This window comes from Formica exsecta, unplaced genomic scaffold (genome assembly GCF_003651465.1).
Source record: "Formica exsecta isolate Colony F162 unplaced genomic scaffold, ASM365146v1 scaffold308, whole genome shotgun sequence".
Classification (NCBI taxonomy): Eukaryota; Metazoa; Arthropoda; class Insecta; order Hymenoptera; family Formicidae; genus Formica; species Formica exsecta.
The window spans coordinates 300,299-323,467 of NW_021850337.1; the positions used below are offsets into that span (position 1 = coordinate 300,299).

Below are 23,169 nucleotides of genomic sequence, written 5' to 3' on the forward strand. Positions count from 1 at the left end.
TTAGGAATTATAGCTCTCTCTTCTCTCTATCTCGTCTTCTCTCTACCCATTGATATTATTACAACGTTGAACATCGTTCAAAACTCGAGTTAAACATAAGCGAGAGTCAACGATAATACATAGAAGCGTTTCTTGTGCACATAGTCAACGTATCCCTGCGGGAATATATCTATTTGCCGACCGTATACCTCCTGTTGCTCGATATTCTATAGATTGTATGAAGAGCAAACACAGGAACACAGGTGAGGGCACTGAATAAATCGGTCATATCTAACTGTAATGTAATCTTTCATTATTGATTCAAAAGCGTAATTTATTCGAATATATTAGCACATATACATATAGAATACATTTAAATTTATTCGTACCGTAAAATGAATGTGACGGAATAAATGAATTTAGTTGAAAATGTCTTGCACTATGAAAATATCTTACTTTTATCACGCGACGTCCTAATCAAAACTTTCGGAATCATGCGGTGGCAAAAGATGTAACTCGGATACATCCTGCAGTATCCGCAGCACTCAAATGTGCAGGCTGCTTTCTCTTATAAGCGGGAGGTACCTTAAAGTTTTTGCCGACTAAGCTCTCGTTTTACCGAGAATCATGAAAAGTGAGAATATAGAGAATGTGAAATATACAAGAAAGTGAGAAGAGGAAACTCGCGAAAAATACATCGCAATCGAGCGTCTCGTATTTTAAATCGAGAGAACGTTACCCTCCTTCTCTTAAAATGCAACCATTCACCTCGATCTCTTGTCTCATTTTCATTCTCGTTCCGGTCTCATTTTACATTCTACTCGTTTCTCCATCCTTTTGTCTTACAACGTGAAGCGCGCGGATGATTTTCGTGCTACCTCGCACTTGACGCATCCGCAGTCGGAATGTCGGTCCGACTCGCGTCGATTTCGATTTTTGAGACCTCAACTTCGTATTATATATTCTCGAATCATATTTTTCGCAATTCGATATCCCCGAATCGAGATCCACATGACTTGACAGACTATCGATGCGTTGTGCTGTATGTGGCTTTTTTACGCAAGAATGAGAATTCTTTTCAAGCTCATCGCCGAACGCATTGCCAACGAAACCATGTTACATCTCTGATAATTTCGCTTTTCGGTGGAGCGATTGTTGCACTCTCGATTGCAACATGTTTTTTTCTAACCAAAGAAAAAGTTTTATCATCTATAGTTTGCGGCGGTTTCGCCGAGAGCCCCGTGTGTCTTTTGTGGATGAAAACGATGAATTTCATTACATAACGTAATTCTGTGATGTTGAATGCGCTCGGAAAAAAGCCATAAAGGCGTACATAAATTTGATTAAAGGACAGATATTGCGCTACAATTGTGTTCTGCTTTTCGCGATTGAATAATACAATTAATATTTCAGAAATAAAATAAATCAAGCAAAAAATATGTGTCACGTCCCAGAAAACTCGTAGATAATTTTCATTTCATTAGAATTTATAATACGTCTAAAAATACATATGTTAAAAATATACAATATATTAATCATTATTATTATTTTCATAATAATATCTCTCTTAAAGGAATGTACCGCCAAAATGCCAAAGAAATGAGATCGCGAAAAATCGATAGTAAGAGCAAAGAAAAGTATGCACGCGGCGCTAAATACTAACGCGACCGTGCTTTTTATTATATCTTTATTCATCTTCGGCTGAATGCACTTATGGAATGAATGGTATATAGATCCTTTGTGTGCAGCAGTTTATGAACTCGGCTAAGAGTCATATCGCTTTTGTCTCGTTTATCAGTCTTGTAATAAATTTTGATATACTTTAACGATAAAACCGCAAGTCTCTTACAGTCGATCAATATTTTAATAAAGCTGACCACCGTTTTGTGTTATGCCGATGGAATATGAAATTGCCAATTTATTTACATCGTGTTAATAACTCTGAATATTTCAACCGTATTAGTTTATCCATTATTATTAATATCATTTAAATTAATGCGTAATCGCATGAAACGTGTAAATTTATAATGTATAATCGTTGACACAGAGGAAAAGGTTTTGCCGAAGTGTACGCTCGTGTTAAAACAATATTTCGCTTTCCAAGCCTATAGACAGAGTGCTAGCGAGTAGGCGATGTGTTTTCTTTCGATCGATCTCTTATTTCTTACCATCGCTATTCGTACGTTATGCACCTGTGTTCCGGCACGAGCATAACTCGTTTTTCCTCGAAGCGCAACCGGTTATTACATCTCATGTTATCGTATACCGATTTATATTTTATTTTTCTAAATCATAGATGTATTTATTTTCCATTGTTATACCAACAATTATTTATTAATACAATCATTATTTATCTTCAATAATTACTAAGAATCATATTACTAATGATAATTGCTGTGCGTAAACCAATATATTATAAACAATTTGTTGCATAATTCCAAAAGTTCTAGATAATATGTTACGTATGTATTTTTAATTATTATTAACAATTAAGAATTGAATCTTAGAAGCTGATAAATTACTTTTTGTGCATTAGATTACGCTACAAGCTTTATAGCAATGCATAGTAATTTTTGGTGATGCACTTTGATATCCGTTTCATAGTAGCCATTGTAGTCTAGATCGGTTTATATAAGTTACGACATACAATCATTAGCCTTATCGAAATCGCAATTATATTCGACGATGGCGTCATGCACGAAATCGGTTGTAAACAGGCGGTTAGCCGCAGCGCTAACGAGTTCACCCTCAACGCGTTTGTCGTCCTTACCGTAATTGTGATTAATCGGTTAATTTCCGGTAATCTCGTATATCTATGATCTAAAACGATTCATAAACGACGCATCTCTTCAACGTACAGTTATTGTATTACTATTATTTTCTTTTAAAGAGAAGTAGAGCACACTTTTTAATCGCGTTGCACGAAAATTAATCGAAATATTGATTTCTGCTTTTTACAAAGAATAATATTATTTTATTATATTTAATTCAATATTCCCATCCTTTTGATCATGCGATCAGTTATTCTCCTGAAAGAATGCCTTATTGACCTCGAGTTCAGGCTTTCTAAACATATTTCTCTTTTATTTCTGAAATATTACAGAGAAAAACGAAGAGAGCGCGAACGAGAGGAAGAAAAAGAGGGGAAAAAATTGATCTGCTTTTGCTATACACAGCATATTCATAACTTTGTTTCACGAGAGCGGCATGTAATTTTAGCGAACTTTGTAAAAGTTAGCGGGAATTAATCTCTTGAATGTGGCTCGGGAGCGGAAGGAGAACTTTGTGTGTGCCTTAACAGGGTACTCGACGGCTGATGTAGTAGGCTGTGTCTTATCTAGATATCTTGAAAAATGCTGGTGAATTTTGCTCCTAGATTTCAGGATATCCGTCGAGAGGGGATCTCGCTCTGCGGCACGTCGCTTCTGTTAAATCGAAACGCACCCGAGAGGCAATTACTTATCCGCCGACGCGCAATACTTAAGCTACAGCGGCGTTAGTACACGAGGGAAATCGAATCACGGAGAGATCGAGCATTTAGATGGATGTACACTCAGTATTGTGTTCGTTACAATTCGCAATATTACGTTAATTAGCCGATTTGCTATTTCCGTCGCGATTTCGAAGCGCCGACTCTCCGTTGACGTCACAAGCGTTCGAGGAGAGTTAAGAAAGATGCGAAATGAAATTGACAAAATGATTCGTTAGATCGCGTCTGTATCTTTGCTTCTCCCCATTGAATATAATTTCTTATTATGTCAGTGATTTATTTAAATCGATTCAGCGATCCGGAAATCGTAGAATTCGAATTCGTTGAACGGGGATTGATGTATAAAAAGAATTGATTATCTATGGTAAAATATATTGTGGTATATAAATTAGAGAAATGCCGTTTAGTTATGCTTCAGTGATAGTGCAATATGATAATATATCTTACAAATCGTTGAAGAGACTATTGCTGTAACCCATTTTGATTCCGAACTTACTACAATTTTTATTCCTTCGCTTATGTCATAAATATAATAAAACTTGTTGTATAATAAAACTTGGTTATATTGATGGAATTTATTACGAGCCGTAAATTACGGATACTTTTAGTTAGGCTTCGACAGTTTTGATATGATAATAGGCCTCGTAGGTCGCGCTCAAGAAGATTTTTAATTCACTGTAATGCGCATCTATTTCGATCCAATCCCATTACGAATTTCATCCTCGCGTCTATCATCAGGCATCAATAACTGTCTCCAATGACCCTTCTTCTCGTTCCTATAGCGAAATTTTATTAATGAGAAGCGACGCTTATCGGTCGCTACCGAATCCCGCGTTACCTGCCGTTCCGTAACGCGTGTCCCTCTTTCCCTTATCTTTGCGGGTTACAGGCCACAATTCGCTGATCGGCATGCAAATTCCCGCGATCGGCACGGAAATGAGCCGCGCCGGTGTCTTCTTCGCACTTCGAACCGTCTCATTCAATCAAAATGCGAGACAGCGTGATCGAGTGCTGGCGCCTTATCGTACTTCCACCTGCCGCTCGTAAATCTCCTTTTTCAGCCGCGATTTTTCCGCGTCTTCTTCTTCTTGCACAGGCTTCCACTTCTTCCACGAATGCTCTTTAATCGCGCATTTTCTTCCCACTGGCGCGCTAATTGCCACGAACATCACGTGCGCAATCTCGTGTATGCAAATTCACTCCGATTTTCACGCGATCTACAATCCAGATATTAGTCGGTAGAATATTGTTAGAAATTAAATTGAAAAGATATGTATGCCAGAAAAAAAATTATCTAATTCTATATTTTTTAATTTTTAGCTGCGGTATGCAAAAGAGCCATTTTGAAATTACTGACAAACAAAATAAAAATACACTGTGCTTATAACATTTTTGCTTTGAGATTTCTACTCCAATTTTATAATTTCTATATTAATTAAGTGTAAAATAAATGGATGTCAGTAGCCAGGAACCTTAATTAATTATTCACTCCAAAAGTTTACTTGTGTGTGCTTTTACAACGAATGTTTCAGTCTTCGCGTTCATATATGACGTTTGCACATAAACGATTTAATGGAGAAATAGAAATTTCTTATTTTAGTTAATGTAATACTATCGTTAATATACAAGAACTTAATACGTGTAGTACTATATGCTTTAGAGATGAATATCGTGTTAAAGGGAAGTAAAAACAAAAGATTATAGAACCATATAATCTATTTCGCTCCATATTTCCGGGTTACAGCTATTTCTGCGTTATAATAATATTCTTGAGTTACTATAATTCTGATTTCTTTGAATTGTTTCGAAGCAATCATATTTCATATTATATTATTACTGATTATTTTGAAAACGTTTAACTTTACCGTGATTTAGTTATTTCAATGCATTGTCTTGAGAAAAGCATTACGTAAGACAGTTACAAACTACTAAAGCATCGATGTGTGCTTTTTCTGAAGAGAATGAACTGAAATAACACATGAAATATATATACTGCAAAAAGTGATGTTTACAAAATAATCAACACTGTTGCACCTATTTTTACGGACATGTTTTCAATTGCAACGGAACGTTAATTTGCATTACACATAAATAATATGCGTAAAGAGATTAACAGAATGCATATATATAAGTAAATCTTTTATTTAAAGTACAATACACAGTCCGAGTGGATTAACGAATCGCAACCTCAACCTCGCACAACATTAATGCGCGAGTACCTCTTATTTTCCATGCATTATGCAGGTGGTACATAATATTACCATCGTGAAAGTAGTTTCCGCTCGTCTGATCCGCAACAAATTACAAAGCGGGTTTTCGGGTGGCGAGGAACGAAAGGACTCGTTGCGAAATCGCTCGTCATGCACTCATGATTTATTTAAAGAATAAATGATGTCGGATTGGGTGCGCTGATTTATGAACGAATGCGTGTGGGATTATATTAACAACATAAATCTCGATATACCTGTGACGACGTGTCGGACAAGAATTTATTTTAAAGAAGACAGGTGTTTAATCGATATGAAGTACAATGCCAATCTCATATCGAACTATAAATTTGCATATTAATTATGCAAATTTATAGCTTGTCATTACATTATTATGTATTAGTTACGTTAATTAATGAAAATAGAAGTATATTATAACTCAATTATCTATTCAGCCATAAACTCAATTTATAAATAACTTACGTTCTATGTCAAGAGAATAATCTCGTCAATTTTTCAATTTTCAATTTTTCAGATTTTTAACTTTAATCTTGAGGTTTATCTCCGCGCGCCAGCACGTCCTTGCAAAAGAATGTCAGTGCTCATTGAAAATCTAAAACCGCTTCATTATGAATCAGTAGAACGGTCCGCCAAACATTGTTCGCATCTTTTTATCAATGCTCCTCGCTCGAATCGGTCATACCGAAGTATACGCTGACACATTTTACCAGTTTCATCGATCGTCTATATGTCGATCCTCCTCCGCGCAGCATGTTTATCCATCCATCCGTATCAAGTGCCGCATTTCGAATTCGGTCCCGACCTGATCACGTATGTTTATGCAACAAGGGGATGCTAACGTCAGCATCCGCGCGCGATCGGATTACTCGAGAATTGGGAGAGACTCGCCCTCTGTTTCACTATTTTTAACCGGCGTTCGCGAGACGTGAGTGGCATACCGTGGGTGGATGGTTTATAACGGAGCGAGGATTGGTCGACGATAATGGTCGCGACCTTAGCCGTTGCAGCCGACAAGATACCGGGTATCTACTTGTACGGCGGCCTTTACCTGTCCAACCTGTCCTATCAGCTGACGAGTATCAAGCGAAGCAATTAGCGCCGTCGTCGGCGTTAACGAAGTTTCCCTTGGGCGGTGAAGTATTCGGAAAGGAATTAAGGGCAAGGGATAAGAAGAAGGTCGCGCCTCTGATGCATTCACGTCCTCCTGTTCCTTTTCCCTCTTCCCGAATCGATCGCGGATTAATTTTCAATATGCCAAACCATAAAAGCGGAATCGACGAATGCTTCTGAATAAATTTCAGACTGTGACAAACATCTGAATCTACTGATTCATTAAAACACGTGAGTCTTCATTTTCGCGAGAATGATTTATTGTTCCATCAAATAATAGGATCAAGTATTAGAAGTTCCATTTTCTGTCGAACCAACATCGTTTGAAGCGATTCAATTCGACGTTTTTTATTTTATATTTATTTTGAACGAAAACGAGTAAATAATAAATCAGCACAATAGTCAACGCGAATGCACATATTACTATTGTAATAAATGTGAAACGATTGTGTCCACACACACATGGCGCGATCGCATTGCGCGTGTTTACGGCAGACTTTGATACGATGCATTATTGTTTTACAACTAATTGTTTTGTGTTATAGACTGTATATTCTATAGCAAAACATAATTGATTTATAACAAAACGTTATTAAATTGTACGAATGCGACTCACGTTTGATTATTGAATTATATTGAATTCGCCACGCATATGTATGACGTTTTGCAAAACAGCTCACGGTTCGGGATTACACCCGCAGGTGTGTCGCACGTTTTGCGGGCGAAGTGGCACATATACTCTATTTAATATACTGCTCGAAAGATGCCCCCGTTTATAGAGATAATCTAATAAGAGAAATGTCCGCCTGCGCGGTTACTCTATGTCTTTTCGGCACTCGGAAAATTTTCTGAAAATACTTGAGTCACGGAAGAACAAAAATGCACGTTGTATGAATCGTTGCGCTGCCAACGTCGTCGTTGGCCAACGGGTATATATATTCCAGTAATCAGAAAAATGTGAGTAGATTATCCTCTCCGTTTTCTCTCGGTAAAAATACGTATCATTTATCTGACGTTACTTGCGCGCATCCTCGAATTCAAGAACTTTTTAAGTCTTTTAAATAGGAGAATTTTGCAGGAGTTAAATCATCGCGCGATATTTGATGCGATATATATGGTGCACGTCCTAGAAAATATATTTAAATGTAATTTATAACACACCCAGTAAATAATCCAATAATATTTCTATCATCTTTCTCATGTTAAGAAATTTACTTTAAGCGTAACAAAATTTTAATCACATAGAAACTTGCATAAATTTAATGAAATTTGTAGCTTCCGTAGTTAAAATAAAAAACAGAATTTAACTTTGCAGTTAATATTTCAGGCGGATGTTTAACATAACTTACTTTAAAATTTAATTACTTAGATATTTAATATCAAAAATTAAAAATTTGCGGAAGGAAGTAAAATTAGTAGAGAAATCGATACAACTTCGTCAATTAATTTATTATTATTAATTACAAAATTTTATAAGTTTCTACGGTTGATTTCCATCATGCATGTAAATTTATTTTGACTTGTAAATTTACTCTAAACTTGTCAAGATACGAAACAAGCATAACGAAGATCTTGGCAATTTATTAAAATACTTTCAAACAGAAACAAAATATTCGGAATTCTACACGAACAAAGTTATGCGAAAGGTCTTTCAACAAGGAGACGCGTGAAAATGAATGTAAATTTCATATCCCCTTTAAGCTGTCAATTAAAAGTGTTAGAAATTCACAGCCGCATCATCGAACTATTCTTCTCCATAATTACTTTCATTAAGGTAACCGACTCCGGCTGTCAGCAACGATTATCGTCGGTGATGAAGTGAAAATCATTATTTCGCAGGAGGAAACGCGAAGTGCGATCGACTGTGATACATTCGTTTATCGATAACCAGCGCGTTTTGCCTGTGACATATCGTCATGCTCGAGTGGATGTATACTAGTCGCAAGTCTACGATTTCCTCTGTTTCGCACAAAAAGCAACCGTGTTAAATTTTTACATCGAATTAACTACTCCGACATGCGCGGAAAATCTGATTTTGCGTTGTTATCGGCGGTTTTCTTTCCCACAGATATGAGAAAGTAAATTACAAATTGACTTTTTCAGACATAAACATATATTAATAAATATATTTTTATGAATTTTATATACTGTTATCATTGCATACACAATCAGTACGTAATTAAATATCACAGAATCCTCACGATTTGATATTTATTAAAATAAATGTCATAAGAATATAAATTACACTGTAATGTATTATAAACGCGCAGGATTGCGTCGTTTGCGTCAAAAAGTATCATGATCTTTTATTAATATCATCTTTTTGAAAGCATGATAAATACATAGATAAAAATAACATAATATCCTTAATCTTTTCGCATTTTTTGCACACACCATGTGGCACACTGCCTTTATAAAAGCATACATTTTAACGCGGACAGTAGCCGCATAATCTTGGCTAAGCGCCAATATATGACTATTAAAACAGCCATTACAAATTTGCATTATAATTCCTTACAAGCGAGAATAAATGTCGGATATAATAACGGAAGTAAATTAATTGTTTTTATGAAAGAAACAATATTCACATATAAAAATATCGCTAAGAAGATCCATTGTGAGAGTGCTTATTATGTGTTTGTCAACACACGCGAAGTGTACATATATACAGCAGATCTTTTTGTTTCGTAATAGTATGTATCGCTCTTAAACTTCTATCACATATACACAACTCGATGTTTTGCGCGAGACGACGTGATACAAACAATTCACGTTTTTCACAGAACAGACAAAATTGCCTGGATATCTTGCCATCGCAATTACAAAGGTACGCAATGAAATGTAATTTAAACTGACGGAAAGGAAGGACGGAAAGGAATCTGGGTTGTGTGCCGAGCGTCCAACACGAAAGTGTCGATGTCGATCGGTGGAACGTGACGGCGCTTTAACGAGGATTCAATTTTGTCACTGGACCGGGAGAAAAAAAAAGAGTGGAATCGGGAAACTTCCGGGAAGTTCTTCCTCGAGCTTTTCTCTCTCTCTCTTTCTCTCTCTTTTATTACCAGGCGCGTCCAGAAAACTTTTTCTCTCGCGCGCGGTTTCAGCTACGAAACTTTCGACCGCGACAGCATAACCGCCGTAATTCTCCCTTCAGTTCTTCGTTGAGGAACCTTCGTTGAGGAATCTGAAATTTGATCAACCAGATATCGCTACGTTCGCAGCGCGAATTTGAATTTCATTTGCTTCGTCGAAGTGCCGTCGGAAGTTTCTCACCTCCGCGACTCATCGCAGTCAAGAGATGACAGATGTCTGTCTCGGAAAATGTCGCTCTAATTTCGATGTTCCTCTCGGAAGAAGCTAAATGCAATTTGACCTCCGAGAATGACTTCCCAGGAATGCAAATGTGTTTCTCAGTGATATCGCGTTTACGCGAATTTGTTGCGTTATGAGCGACGTTCCGTTCGGTTACAGCTTTTCCAAGTCTCCTCCGCTGGAAATGTCGGAAGGAGATAAGTAGCGTCTATAAATTTGGACTCAAGAAACAGGAATCTTGAGTTACTATTTGTTGTGCGTGTCTCTTTAACTATAAATCCTCCGGAATGGCTTTCGTTTTGTTTCCCTTTCATTTTCTCGGCGCAAATCCTATTAACTCGGTCGATCTCGGTTACATAACGAGACGTGTCCGGCAACACCTGACTTCTTTCTCTCTCTTTCTTTTTCTCTCTGTCCCTATGCAAGAATTGAGGTAAAGTCGTCATGTCTCGGAAGTCTGAGTTGTATAATTTATATTCGCTCGTACGATCACATGTTATCCGGATTTTATCGTTTGTTTCGACGCTCTGATAACGAGAAGCATCGCCAGCTAAGCTTATGGTGAGAGCTTTCGACAGCTATGCGGCGCTTTCGTGCGGGATTGAAGTGCTTCTTACTCTCACCGGAGTTAGTATTGCAATTCCGAGAAGAGCGAATGGCAATTCAATGGCCCGTCGTAGTTTCGCGAAAACAGAACAGTTATTGCCAGATCGTCTCTTCTCTTCCTCTCATACACATAAAATGAACTGATGTCTGTGCATTTTCACCCGTCATATCACGCCGCCAAATTCATCGCGCGCTCGCGATGCTCTTGCATTTAAATGATGAATGCATTATTACATTCTTTCGGGAGAGTGGTTAATCACTCGTCAACGTTCCACGAACTTTTGCGATAATAACGTGCACTTCTCTTCGTATCGTGGATCAACTTCGCTCTTCGCGTTATTGCGGGATTGACATAGGTCGGTGATAGCTGCGGATCATAGAACGCAGAAATCTGAATGCTGAAGTCCGGTACTTCTGACAATATTGGTTTATTTGCATCTCTACGTTATTTTATATTATTGAAGTTAGTAGACTCGGAAAATTTTTATTGAAATTTGAATAAATTTTAGTGGTTATTAAATTTTCTGATATTAAAGCGGCCAATATTAAAGTTACATCGTCAAGTGGTAAATACTCTCACGTATTACTATCTTAGAAGTTTATATTCCATAACTTAGTAGCGTCTGATGTAAACGGATTAAATATTAACGCACCTTTACTTTGCGCGATTTGTTTGTCATTCAACGTTTATCGGTTAATGGTTATAGTAGTCTTTTAAGTTATACCCTAAAAGACGTAAAAAAGCAACCGAAAAGAGCTATAAATACTTTAGCCTTTAAGCACTCCTCTGAAGAAAACATCCTTCAAATATAATAGGTCTTTTTCTTTCAAAATTTCAAGATTGCATGAAGTTTTATATCAAGATTGTTAGTATATATAACACGATATGTATTTTATGTAGAGACATGTTTTTGCAAAGAACGGAAATTAACCAATAGTAGCTTTTGAAGAATTACATCTTGCAAACACACTGAGATATACTTTATTAAAGAACCATGTTATTTTAGCGTGATATACGTGATAACAATTCAATTATTAAAAAATATTACTTTTTTTAAGTAATTAAAAATAAAACTTATTGTCTTATACACTTTTATATTCACTTTCGATGATGCGAAGTAAAACGTACCGTGAAAGATTACAGAATAGATCTAAAGATTACAAAATTATTAATTCTCCTTCTAAAGATAGTAATAATATGCGGTTAACCTGTGCCAAAATCAACGAAATAAAAATTGATGAAAACAGATTTGAGTTTTTGTTATACAACCGTAAACGCCGAGTCAATTCGGAATCACTCGCTCAAGAATTCCCGTCTGCGTTTGTATACGGCCAAACTTTCCTAAGAATGGATGCATGCATTTACAATTATTTGTGCAGACAAGGCAGAGCAGCGGTGAGGCGGGAGATGGCACAGAGGGGAAAGAGGACACCGGCTCGGATTGTCCCCCACGGACGCCGACGTCGCCATCGATGACAGCATCATCGATGACATCGTCGACGCTGCAGCCCATCGTTCGTACGCCGGGGTCACCGAACTTGTCAATGGTATGTTCCGCCAGCGATGTCTCGATTGATCAGCAACAGCGACGACGACGGCAGCAGCAATCACAAGAATTATCTTTGACACAGACTACGGAAACAACAACAGTCACCGCGCCCTCAGCATCCGTTAATGACAAAGCCATCCGTTCCACGAACATCCTGTCTTTGCCGGCTTCGTCAAAGCGATCATCGGCGAGCAACGTTTCGTCCAACAAGACGCCTATCACAAAGTCGCAGATGAAGGGTGAGTGGAGGCTTAAACTGTCCAGTTCAATTTTATTACAAATTTGATTTACTTCATATGAAATAATTACAATTTATTCGTAAATTTGGTATCATAAATGGGATGCATATACTATACAAGGCTATAAATATCTGATATCGAAACTTGAACATTTATTTATTTACGAAAAATGTTTTTCCCTGATATTTTTGTCAAAAAAATAAAATTTGAACTCTAAGCTCGTTGAAATATAAAATAATAATTTCGGCGAAAGCAATCTCATGTTCATTATTACAAGATTAGCCTGTCGCAATATAAATTCATCTATACTCTTTTGATTCGATCACGTGGCGTCAAATCCTGGATGATGGAGATACATCGGTAAATTCAATTTGATACGCCCCGGGGAACATCTCACCTGTTTGATGTCATCACTCGTTAACCCCGATAAAACTACGCTCGCATGTCGCATAGCTTCGCGCCGGCGTTGTGACTTTATTCAGTTTCACAGTCATTATTTTTTCGTCGTTATCGCTCTTAACAGGACATACATTCGAGAATGGAAAATCGGCCAATTGATCGAACAGATCGGTACGTGAGATAAATAATTTTGTATTGCGTACATACATCGTGTCAGTAGACGTCGAACGTTTTTCGCGTGTTGTCCGTCACGTGCACGATCTGTTTTTCTTTCTGCCTTTATAAATATCGCGCTGGGAAATATTATTCCACTTACATGAAAGCGCGCGAATAGTGATTTCCAATCGACGTCATACAAATTGCATTGTAATGCCTGTAATATCGTTTCACATTTTGTGTAGTACTTTCTTTTGTTTTGCATTTAATTGTTCTTGTTAAGCTATCCTTGAATTTTTCATCACGAATTCTCTGAAATCAAACTGAAAAGTTTTTAAATTAAAGATTTGATGTTTTTAATTTTTTTTACGAAAATGAAACGCGAGAATATGAATAGACGAACAATTTGCTCTTTTCTTTTGAATTTGTAGCATATTGTGTGCAGAATGACATTAATTTAGAAGTATTTATTATAGTAAGATTGAAAATAAACAGTCTGCCGCTCATTTTTATTGCATTACAACTATAAATTTTAACAAAGTTTCCTTTAAACCAAAAATAATATTCTTGAAAGAGCTCGTGATTATCTTTAATAAAATTTGAAACAGGCGTTTCAGTTATGCCTTAAAAACATTTTAGCTTTGAGTGAACACATGTCTAACTACAAACAAGCTATTTATTAAACTTTGTTTTAAACAGCGTAACTTTATGTACTTGTGCGATCGATTCTATCGAATATATTCAAAATTTTTTTGAAAGCACAATGCATTGATTTGAAAAATAAAATTTACAAGATTAAATTTCGCCAAAAATTTGTTATAAGAAAAAAAGTATTTTTTCTTCTGACTTTATAAGATCTTGTTTGTTAAAAATGTCTTAAAAGAACTTTCTTTGAAACAATTATACGTGTAAAACAGTGCTATATACTATTGTTTATTATCTAATAATTGTACTAATATCGGCTCAATTGACACTGTAATTGAAATCGTAAAGTATAAAGAAAAAAAAATACATGCTATTATTACATTTTATCTTGTAACATGAATTATACCAATATAAAAAATAATTGAAATATTGTTCCCTTGCATTGATCTTTATATCACAAGCCAGAATAAAAGTTTTTTATTTTACTGTTCTTTGTCTCTTTTTTTCTCTCTTTTTTCTTTGTTTTTCTTTTTACATTTTCTTTTTACGTTTTTCTCTACATTATAATATATTTCACTTTTATACACTACTTCTAAAGTTTGTATCCAAATATTTTAAAAACATTTAGCATGTTTATTTAATTATTACGATTTTTGGTATCAAAATATCTCGATAATAAATTTTAACTTTAAAAATCACAACTGTAGCAACAATGCGGCTTTAAAGTTTGCATACAATCGCGTTCTTGCTAAGATACTTGTTTTGAAACTTAATACGATTATAAATGAATCTTAAGATTCCATTTGATACTCGCGAAATCATATTTGTATTTCCAACTCAACTGAGAAACTCAAATGAAATTTGTCTTGGGACATAAGCTTAACTTCGCTCTCTGATATGATTCAGTCAATTCTTGAGAAAAAGTCATAGTAATTGTTCTGTTTCGTGTAATCAATAATGTTTATTTTGTGGAAGGAGATATTAATTTAAAGACTTTCTGTAAAATATTGTCGTCTATATTAGTGTTTCAAAATTTCTGAAAATAAAATTGGAAAAAGAGGCAAAAGCAAAGATTGATAATGCGTTCTTAAGTAGACAAAAATCTATAAATGAAAAAGAAGAATTGTTTTAATTCTCATTTAAACTCAATTTCTATTCAAAATGCGGTTACTAAATCGTCTGCAATTTTAAAATATAAAATTTTACATTTTGAATATTTTATTTGATATAAGATTTCTAAACGCGATTCAAGTAACGATCGTAAATACATGCATAAGACACAATGATCGTCGATCACGTCGAGACTCGTAGCTTCCATTCTCAAACCAGCAATCGTGCGTGAATACGGACACGTGTAACGTGCAGGTGCATCGGGAATCAATGACGCGAGAAACGAGGCTATTAAACGATCGAGTCAAGTACCGTCGAACCAAACCTATACAGCTTGTACAGTCGTAGCTCGTCAGATTCGCTCGGGGAATTCAACCTGTTAGCGAGCACCTTTATAGTCAGTTAATCGGCTAGTCAGTAACCGACTTCGCATAAGGAAGAGACGATTCCAGAGAGAGCACACGCTTGATGTCACAGTATAGTTACCAAGATAATAAACGTGAAAAATTCAAAGTTATCCAAAGCGCATAAATTTCAAATTATCGTAAAAAAAGAATAGAAAAATTCTCGAAAATTGCGTTGTAAATGAGAACAATATGGCGATAGATATTGGAATATTTTATATGTTCGATATTACAATTGTAGAATTTTCTCAGAGATATTGGAGAGTTGAAATAATTTCAGTTATTTCCAGAAAAAAGCAAAACGGTTACTCACACTATTTTTTTCTTTTTTTCCTCTACAGAATTCCGAGAGGCCTTCAGGCTGTTTGACAAGGACGGCGATGGAACGATTACTAAAGAAGAACTCGGCAGAGTTATGCGTTCTCTGGGACAATTTGCGAGATCGGAGGAGTTGAGTACGATGCTGCAGGAAATCGACATTGACGGTGAGCGACAGTTCTATTATCAATCTGTTAGAAATTATATACTAAAGTTAAAAGTTGGGATTTTGTGTAATGTTTCTCCCCTCTGATCGCTTTATTTCTTCGCGAATATTATCGCAACAGCTTGCGTTTTCATCGTGCTACGCGTTTCAAGAGATTATATTATATTATCGAACAGATGCATAATTATTGGTAATTACTGCTGCATTGGTTCTATTAAAGGAAAAAATGAAACAAATATGTGATATTAGTATATTTATTATTCTGAATCATTTGACGAAGATTTAAATGCTACAATTTATTGATACTCGTATAACATTGTGTGTTCATAACGGATTTATCCAATTAATATAAATAGGAAATTACGCTAAATTATGCAATGTAATTGTATTTGGCATTTGAATTGTTCGATGAAGATTTAAATGCTGCATCCTATCAAAACAGGTGATATTGATCACCGTGTGCGATATTACATAATATTAACGTCTTTTATTTTTTTCCAGCCATCCATGCATTTTAAAACTACCATTTCATGTACCACGTATTGCTGGATAAATAGATTATATAGGTAATGGTTTACATAATATTCAATGAAAAAAATACAGATTGACCAATAAATATTCGCGAATTAAATAGAAAACATGAAAATAAATTAAAGAGTAAATCTCAACAAAAATTTTGACAATGACTATTAATATTATTGTATTTATTAGTATTATGTATTTATGTATAATATAATATGAAAATGCAGTATAATATAATATGAATAAGCTCAGGTGACATGATATTATAATAATAATAACGCCGTATCGCACGCCGCGCTATTTCTATGCGGCGTCTCGTTGGTGTGCCAAAATTAAAGATTTAATCATAAAGTAGTCGGTACCCGTATGTACTGTGCCACAATTTGCGCAACGAAACGAGTTGCTAAAGTAACAGAAAGTATCGCCCGAAAGTTTATCGTCTTTTCGTGTATCCACCATCGCCCTCGTAAAATATCATGCCCGTCGGCAAATCGGCCTTAATTGTAGTTAATTCTCACGAAGCGTTCCGACAATGGCTAAGTTCTTGCCAGGAGAAACTCTTTATTATAAACGAATCCTCCGGTGCTGACTCATTTTCCATCTCTCTTATTTGATTTCGAGGATTCTTCTTCAATTTCGCCCCAACTCTATCCTTCTACACCTTTTGCTGTATCCAATTTTGCGTTATCCTCTGCAACCTCTCCGAGATAAGATTTATGGAATATCTTTGGAAGCGAATTTGTTGTTATGTGTACGGTGTGAACCATGGTTTGGAAAACTTTTCCGATAATAAATCTATTATCAGAATACTTTTTCACGCAGAACATAGCTTTTTCAGAACAAAATGAACACAGCTGTAGAAAAAAATGGACAAGATCTTTTTCGATTGTATTATTTTAACACATTTTTAGCTACACGTTGAATTTTTTATCAACCGCAAGGGGCACTAGCTTTCATAAATAATAGAAAGACTAAATTATTTATTCGTAAAATCTGCGATATATTGTGAGTAATCGAAAAGTAATTATTATCATCTGTGTATAATGATATATCGCTATAAAAGTGTTTTATAAAATTGAAACTGTCGCAATTTGGCATTTTATAATACGCGACTACCCAACATTTTTTTTTGTCAAATTTACTCTTGATGACTCGGTGGAAGTAGATCGGCGTATCGACGCCAGATGGTACAAGTTCTTGTACCTGTTGCTAGTCTGCGGTTGTGCGCTATACCAGTCATTTTCTCTCTAATTGAGGGAATTACGAAATAAAATATCCGTATCGAAAAACGATCGCTCCCTGCTCTTTGAAAAAGAACTCGACAAAAAAAGTTTGTCGCTTTCGGGTCGTTTTGCGTTTGCGACAAAAGGTTGTACGCGAAGGTATTATTAAAATTTGCATGGATATACTGTGCGCGAATGTAGATCGAAGCTTACGCATACTCGAAAAAGTAAAATAATTATGTCACGAAGATAAATCGTTTTGGAGAAACGAGACGCGTTATTCGCACGCTAAAATTCCGCGTAAAAGGCAGCCCCGCGCGCTGTTTTTTGAGCGGATTCCCGAAAGTGATAATAATTCCGCAATCTCGGGGATTAAGTCGGCGGCAGGAAGAGATTCCCAAGTTTAACCCTTAACCCGCCCGACACTCCGGTAATGTTCCGAGCGACGAGCAAGAAGGGGATTTAACGGTCCGACACAGAAGAGAAATATTCTCGGGATTGTACAAAAATCACGGTCGTAAAAAAAACTGAGCACGATGGCAGTGGCGGGCAAAAAAGAATCTCGATAATCGTCAACCTTCGCGCGGAGCCGTCTCATCCTCCGGGATATTTCCGAGGGAAATTACTTTTCCCCATTTGAAAATGCTCGAAAATCCGACGTATTTTTGTCACGAGATACGGTTTCGCAAACTGTCGTCCTCGATCGCGAATCGCGCGTGTGAAATTATCCGTCCGTACGCGCTACATATGACTCTACCATATAGAACGATTACGTTACACAATGGCCATGCCTACCCTCCATAGTGGATAAAACCACGAAAAAAAGCGTTGTAGTTGAAATTCATCATTTTAACACCGATGTTTTCACTGATGACATTTTTTCTGCGCGCTAGGATCTTCCTACATAATATTCTTTCGTATTCGCATTTCTTAAGGAAATGAGTTTCCGACCTAGTCATGCGGTTCGGAAGTCGTTGTTGCTGAAAAGATATGTTACTAAGAGAAAAAAAAAGAGAGAGGATCGGCAGGAAGTTTGCAAACTTTGCTATACTATCAGATAGATTGTGTGCAAACTTAAAAGTTTTTTTCATTTTCCTTGTTCTGAAAAAATTCCATTTTCGCAGATTACAAAGTACTGCATTGACGCCATCGTCCGTATGTATATGTAGTTTGTTACATTAGTTATTGTTACTGTTGAGCCTAACCTAAATGGCAGACATAAAAAATTTATCATCCGAATACATCATCCGAAGAGAGTATACAAAAAATATATATATATTTAAAATGATAGGTTTTTAAATAATTTCTTAAAATTTCTGAATCATTAAGTTTTAACTTTGTTAGCTATTGTATATCGCATAGCGTAAAATTTTTCAAGATAGCTAAATTTTTTTATTTCACGAAATTTTATTCCGCCGAACATAATTATGAAAATTGTAGCGTGTGTGTAACATCGCCCGAAAGCGAGGAATCCATTGTATTTAGAGATTCTATTGTATGTCACGTTCGCACTAATAGCCTATTATTATCGTTATGCGGTTATCATGATTATTGCAACTGTTATTGTTATTGCAGTGATTAGCGCAGTGAATGCCGGCTTTTTTTTTACAAAAGTTTATTGGCAAGGATTTATGCATTATTGTACGAGCGACCGGAAAAGCGTTTCACGAAGACATCTCGTTTAACTAATCGATCTATCTCGCAAATGAGATTCGATTGTGAGCTGGAAGCGCGACCGTTACTTACAATTAGTCCGCTAAACTAACAGAGAAGAACTGTATTAAACAGTAGACGCTGAATCCTCGTCGACGCATTCGTGGCCGATACGTCGGAACAAAGCAATACTTATTTTCTGAACGAGTAATTTGCAGGAAGTTAATTTGTTTCTCCTTCTGCGCGCAATTAATTCTTCGACAACTTTAATAACGCTTTAATTGACTCTCCCAAGCTTTTCAAGATTTGCTTAAAATTCTGCAACTATGGAAAATGCATGATTTCACCGTTTATATATATATATATATATATATACATAAATATATACATATGTGTGTGTAACGGCATAGTTTCTAAATGGGTAATTATGAATGCACACATTGAATCGTGTCGTACAAAGCGAGTTAAATGAAAACGAAGCTAATCTGCGCCATCAGTGCTACTATAGAATCATAAATGTAATTTCTATATGCAGAAAAAGAGAGAGAATGGTACGTATATGTGCATTTTATGCTGTCGTTTTCGTCTATTATGGGCGACCATCGTAAGTACCTTTAAGTCTCTGAATATGTCTCGAAATGGAAGTCATACTGAGAGACTCTTCATTAGACAGTAATTAATATCTATGCTAAGTATACACGCGCGCTGACACACACACCCATACACATACACTTTGATAATATAGAGGCCATACGCATTGAATACATTACGAAAGGTAGTTCATGGTGTTTAATAAGCCGGAATTAAATCTCAACAGCTTATTAGAGCAGGACTATAAACGTGACAAATTTGACATATGTTCTACTCGCATTATTTAGAGAATAACTTGATGAGACTGTATTAGATTAATCTGACAAGGCAGTCAGACGGCGATCAGACTCTGCGAAAACATATATGTATGTATATGTGGAGTGCCGCGTTTAAAGTACAATTACATATCCGTTGAAAAATATTAAATAAGAAGCAATCAGAAACATATAAATAATTATTAAAATAAATTGACAGAAAAAGGTAAAATAAAAATGTATGGAGAATATTTAATTATTTATTTTATCAAAACTAATGAAAACACCGTTAAATTTTTTTAAAAATATTAGAAGAAATCTTAAAAATTCATCTAAAGATAGGAAGAATAAATAACAAGAAAGACAGTAGAACTTTTGAGAGTTAATCTGTAGATACGAGCATATATATGACAGCGGATGTCAAATATCAATACATCTCAAAATTGAAGTATACTTACAAGATCTATTCATTTATAAGACGAGGCAATTGTCGTGATTGTTCGATTTATATACATAGGGACGGTCGTCTGTTATATTTCCTATATGAATGAGTTTTCGTGACTTTGCGAGATTCTTAGACCCTCCGTCTTTTCCCTCCCTAGCGGTCGCGATAAGCGGAACCGTTTGACGTCGTTCCGCTGCGGCAAAAGCGAAAGTTTCAAGAAGTTCCGGCACGTACTCCCGGGGAACAGTTTCTGTTTCTCAAAGATTCATGTCGTCCCAATCACATTACGGTTTCACCCACCCACACGCGAACGTACGCGACTGCATCGCAGTTATAACTACGATGTCGTAAATTCATGCTATCGCGAGCGTATAAATCTGCATAAAACTACTTGACGTATATATTGTACAAACGGATTATAAATATGCACACGATGTTAGTTCTACACATGAGACGCAAAATTAAATTAGCGTTGATCGTATCGGATCGAATCAAGTCTGCCAGTAGACCCTGTCTGGTTTCCGCGACTTTGCTTGTTGCTGTTCCCTGTTAGAATCGCTCTATGAATAACGTCATGTTGCGAAGTGCAGTCGCAAACGAAGTTATCGCGATCATAACTATTACATTGCTCCAGAGATTTATAGCAGAGTTAGAGGTGCATATCGTACGGTATAAGTTGACACTGTCGTTCCTTGATATATGTAAGAGCCAATTCGTATGATAGTGGAATAGATCGCGAGCAATATATTTACGTAAGCAAAATAATTTTTTTCTCAAAATAAATAAAATAATAAATTGTATTAAATATATTGCAGTATTAATAAAATTATTTAACGCTGCGATAATGTATACGATATCCACTTTGATATTTTCGGAGTAAATAGAGATAATGTCTTATGTGTTCACAAAGGACATAACTGTATTAATTAAACAGCGCATATCATTATAATTAATTCTATAATAAAATAATAATGCTATATGGTTTGATATTAATTCGATTACGCCCGCGATGAATTTATACTAAACTAAAAATACTTTCACATTTATGTGTACGCTAAAGACGAAACTTGCAACATTTCCTTTTTATTTACTCTTGTTCCAGCAAACATTATTTTTAAATAATAATAATTGATTTTATACGAAATAATTTATATTTAAATTATTATTTAATTATTTAATTTACGGTAAGCAAAGGAAAGAAAGAGTTTGTGCAACTGTAACTTGCTAGTATTTTTCAGGTATATTTTCCTTCGTTCCTATTGCCAAAAGGTCGCTGTTTTATCTCGAAAATATATAATATAGATCAAGTTTGAGCACGTTTACAGCCATCCATCCAACTTCCGTGCCCGTTCGTCTTTCTATCGCTTTTATTCCGCAATTTTAATTTTCCGGTAGCATGTATCAACGTTGCAGAGAAGCGATATCGCTATATCGATCGATCTATTCGCGCATGGATCTCCTATCGAAAACTAATAACGTTTCGCAAATATACCGTCTGGTTTTCGCGAATCGCCTTCGTTTCCATCGGTCTCTCGACGTATCAAAACCTAGATTACCCTGTATATTGTTGTTTCGCTGCTTCGTTTTTTTCGGTTTTTTTTTTCTCTTTCTCTATCTGTCTATTTTTGTTTCTCGTTTTTCTCGTGTCTCAGAAGAGTGAGGGTAACATGATGCAATTGAAGCTCGCCTGATTGGCGATGCAAACCAGGAGCCAGGGGATATCGGGGCTATATATTTACACTTTAGCGCTGTTTTTCATATGATGATATTTGAAATCAGAGAGAACAAAAGGCGAGAGAATCTCAAGTGCTTTATACGCCGAGTTCAGTATGTAGTTCACGGATTCATATCCTCGAACGCGTGTCCGCGCCAGAATTAAATTCTATCGGGAAGTAGTTTTCGTACCAGTTGTATGCGTTACTTAACAAACGAAACGAAATGACCCACAAACAGCGTGACAGTCCAGGATTCGAGAGTCTCGAAACGAATACAACGAGCGACATGCCCTGGAAGAATGCTTTACCGTAACGGCATTTGTCATTCTAATCGAATAATACCTATCGATTTAATTATTAATTTAATTATTCAGGGCCGGTTGTTCCAACTTCTTGGGAAAATCACACTAACTGATAGGTGGCTATCGTAGAAACGTCAATAATAACTGATGTAATGGTGTTATAGCATTGTTCCCAAAAAACAAAAAAAGTGATATAAGTTTATTATATTATAATTAATCACACATTAATTATATTATAATAAAATTATAATAATAAATATTCTACCACTTTATTTTATTAATTGTACTTACCTCATTGTTTTTGTTTGTATTTTATCACGAATAAGATCAACTATTCTAAGAACTGTTTCTTTACACAATCTAAATCGTGCAATAAATTCGTTTTCATCATATATATTTAAAAGATCTGGCCGTGGTCGGACAGTATATGGTTTGCGAATCAAAATTAATATATCGTCATAATCTTCCTCGTCCTCATGTTCAAAAAGTTCTGCATATACATTTAAAGCCATATCCGTAAGTAAAACAGAACATAAATATCATAAATGTCAAAGATCTTCACTTTTGCTAAATAGAGACTTTACTCGGTGGTTGGAATACAGAGTAAAATTACCTCTTGGTAATAACAATTTAACCCATAGGTAAACTTTACCAATAGATGAAACAACAGATATTGATATTTATCTAATGGGTGATTGACGGGTAAATCTACCAAGAAGTTGGACCAACCGGGCCTCAGCTGACGCGCCTCT

At 35.8% G+C, this 23,169-nt stretch overlaps 1 protein-coding gene across 1 annotated transcript in view; it reads left to right on the forward strand.

Annotated features, from left to right (window-relative positions):
- Nucleotides 1–23,169, forward strand: part of LOC115237770 (calmodulin-like) — a 54,356-nt gene that overhangs the window by 8,728 nt on the left and 22,459 nt on the right. Inside the window, exons 2-3 of the mRNA XM_029811034.1 lie at nucleotides 12,106–12,514; nucleotides 15,570–15,713. Of these exons, the coding sequence (XP_029666894.1) occupies nucleotides 12,106–12,514; nucleotides 15,570–15,713 (553 nt within the window). The remainder of the gene's footprint in view (nucleotides 1–12,105; nucleotides 12,515–15,569; nucleotides 15,714–23,169) is intronic.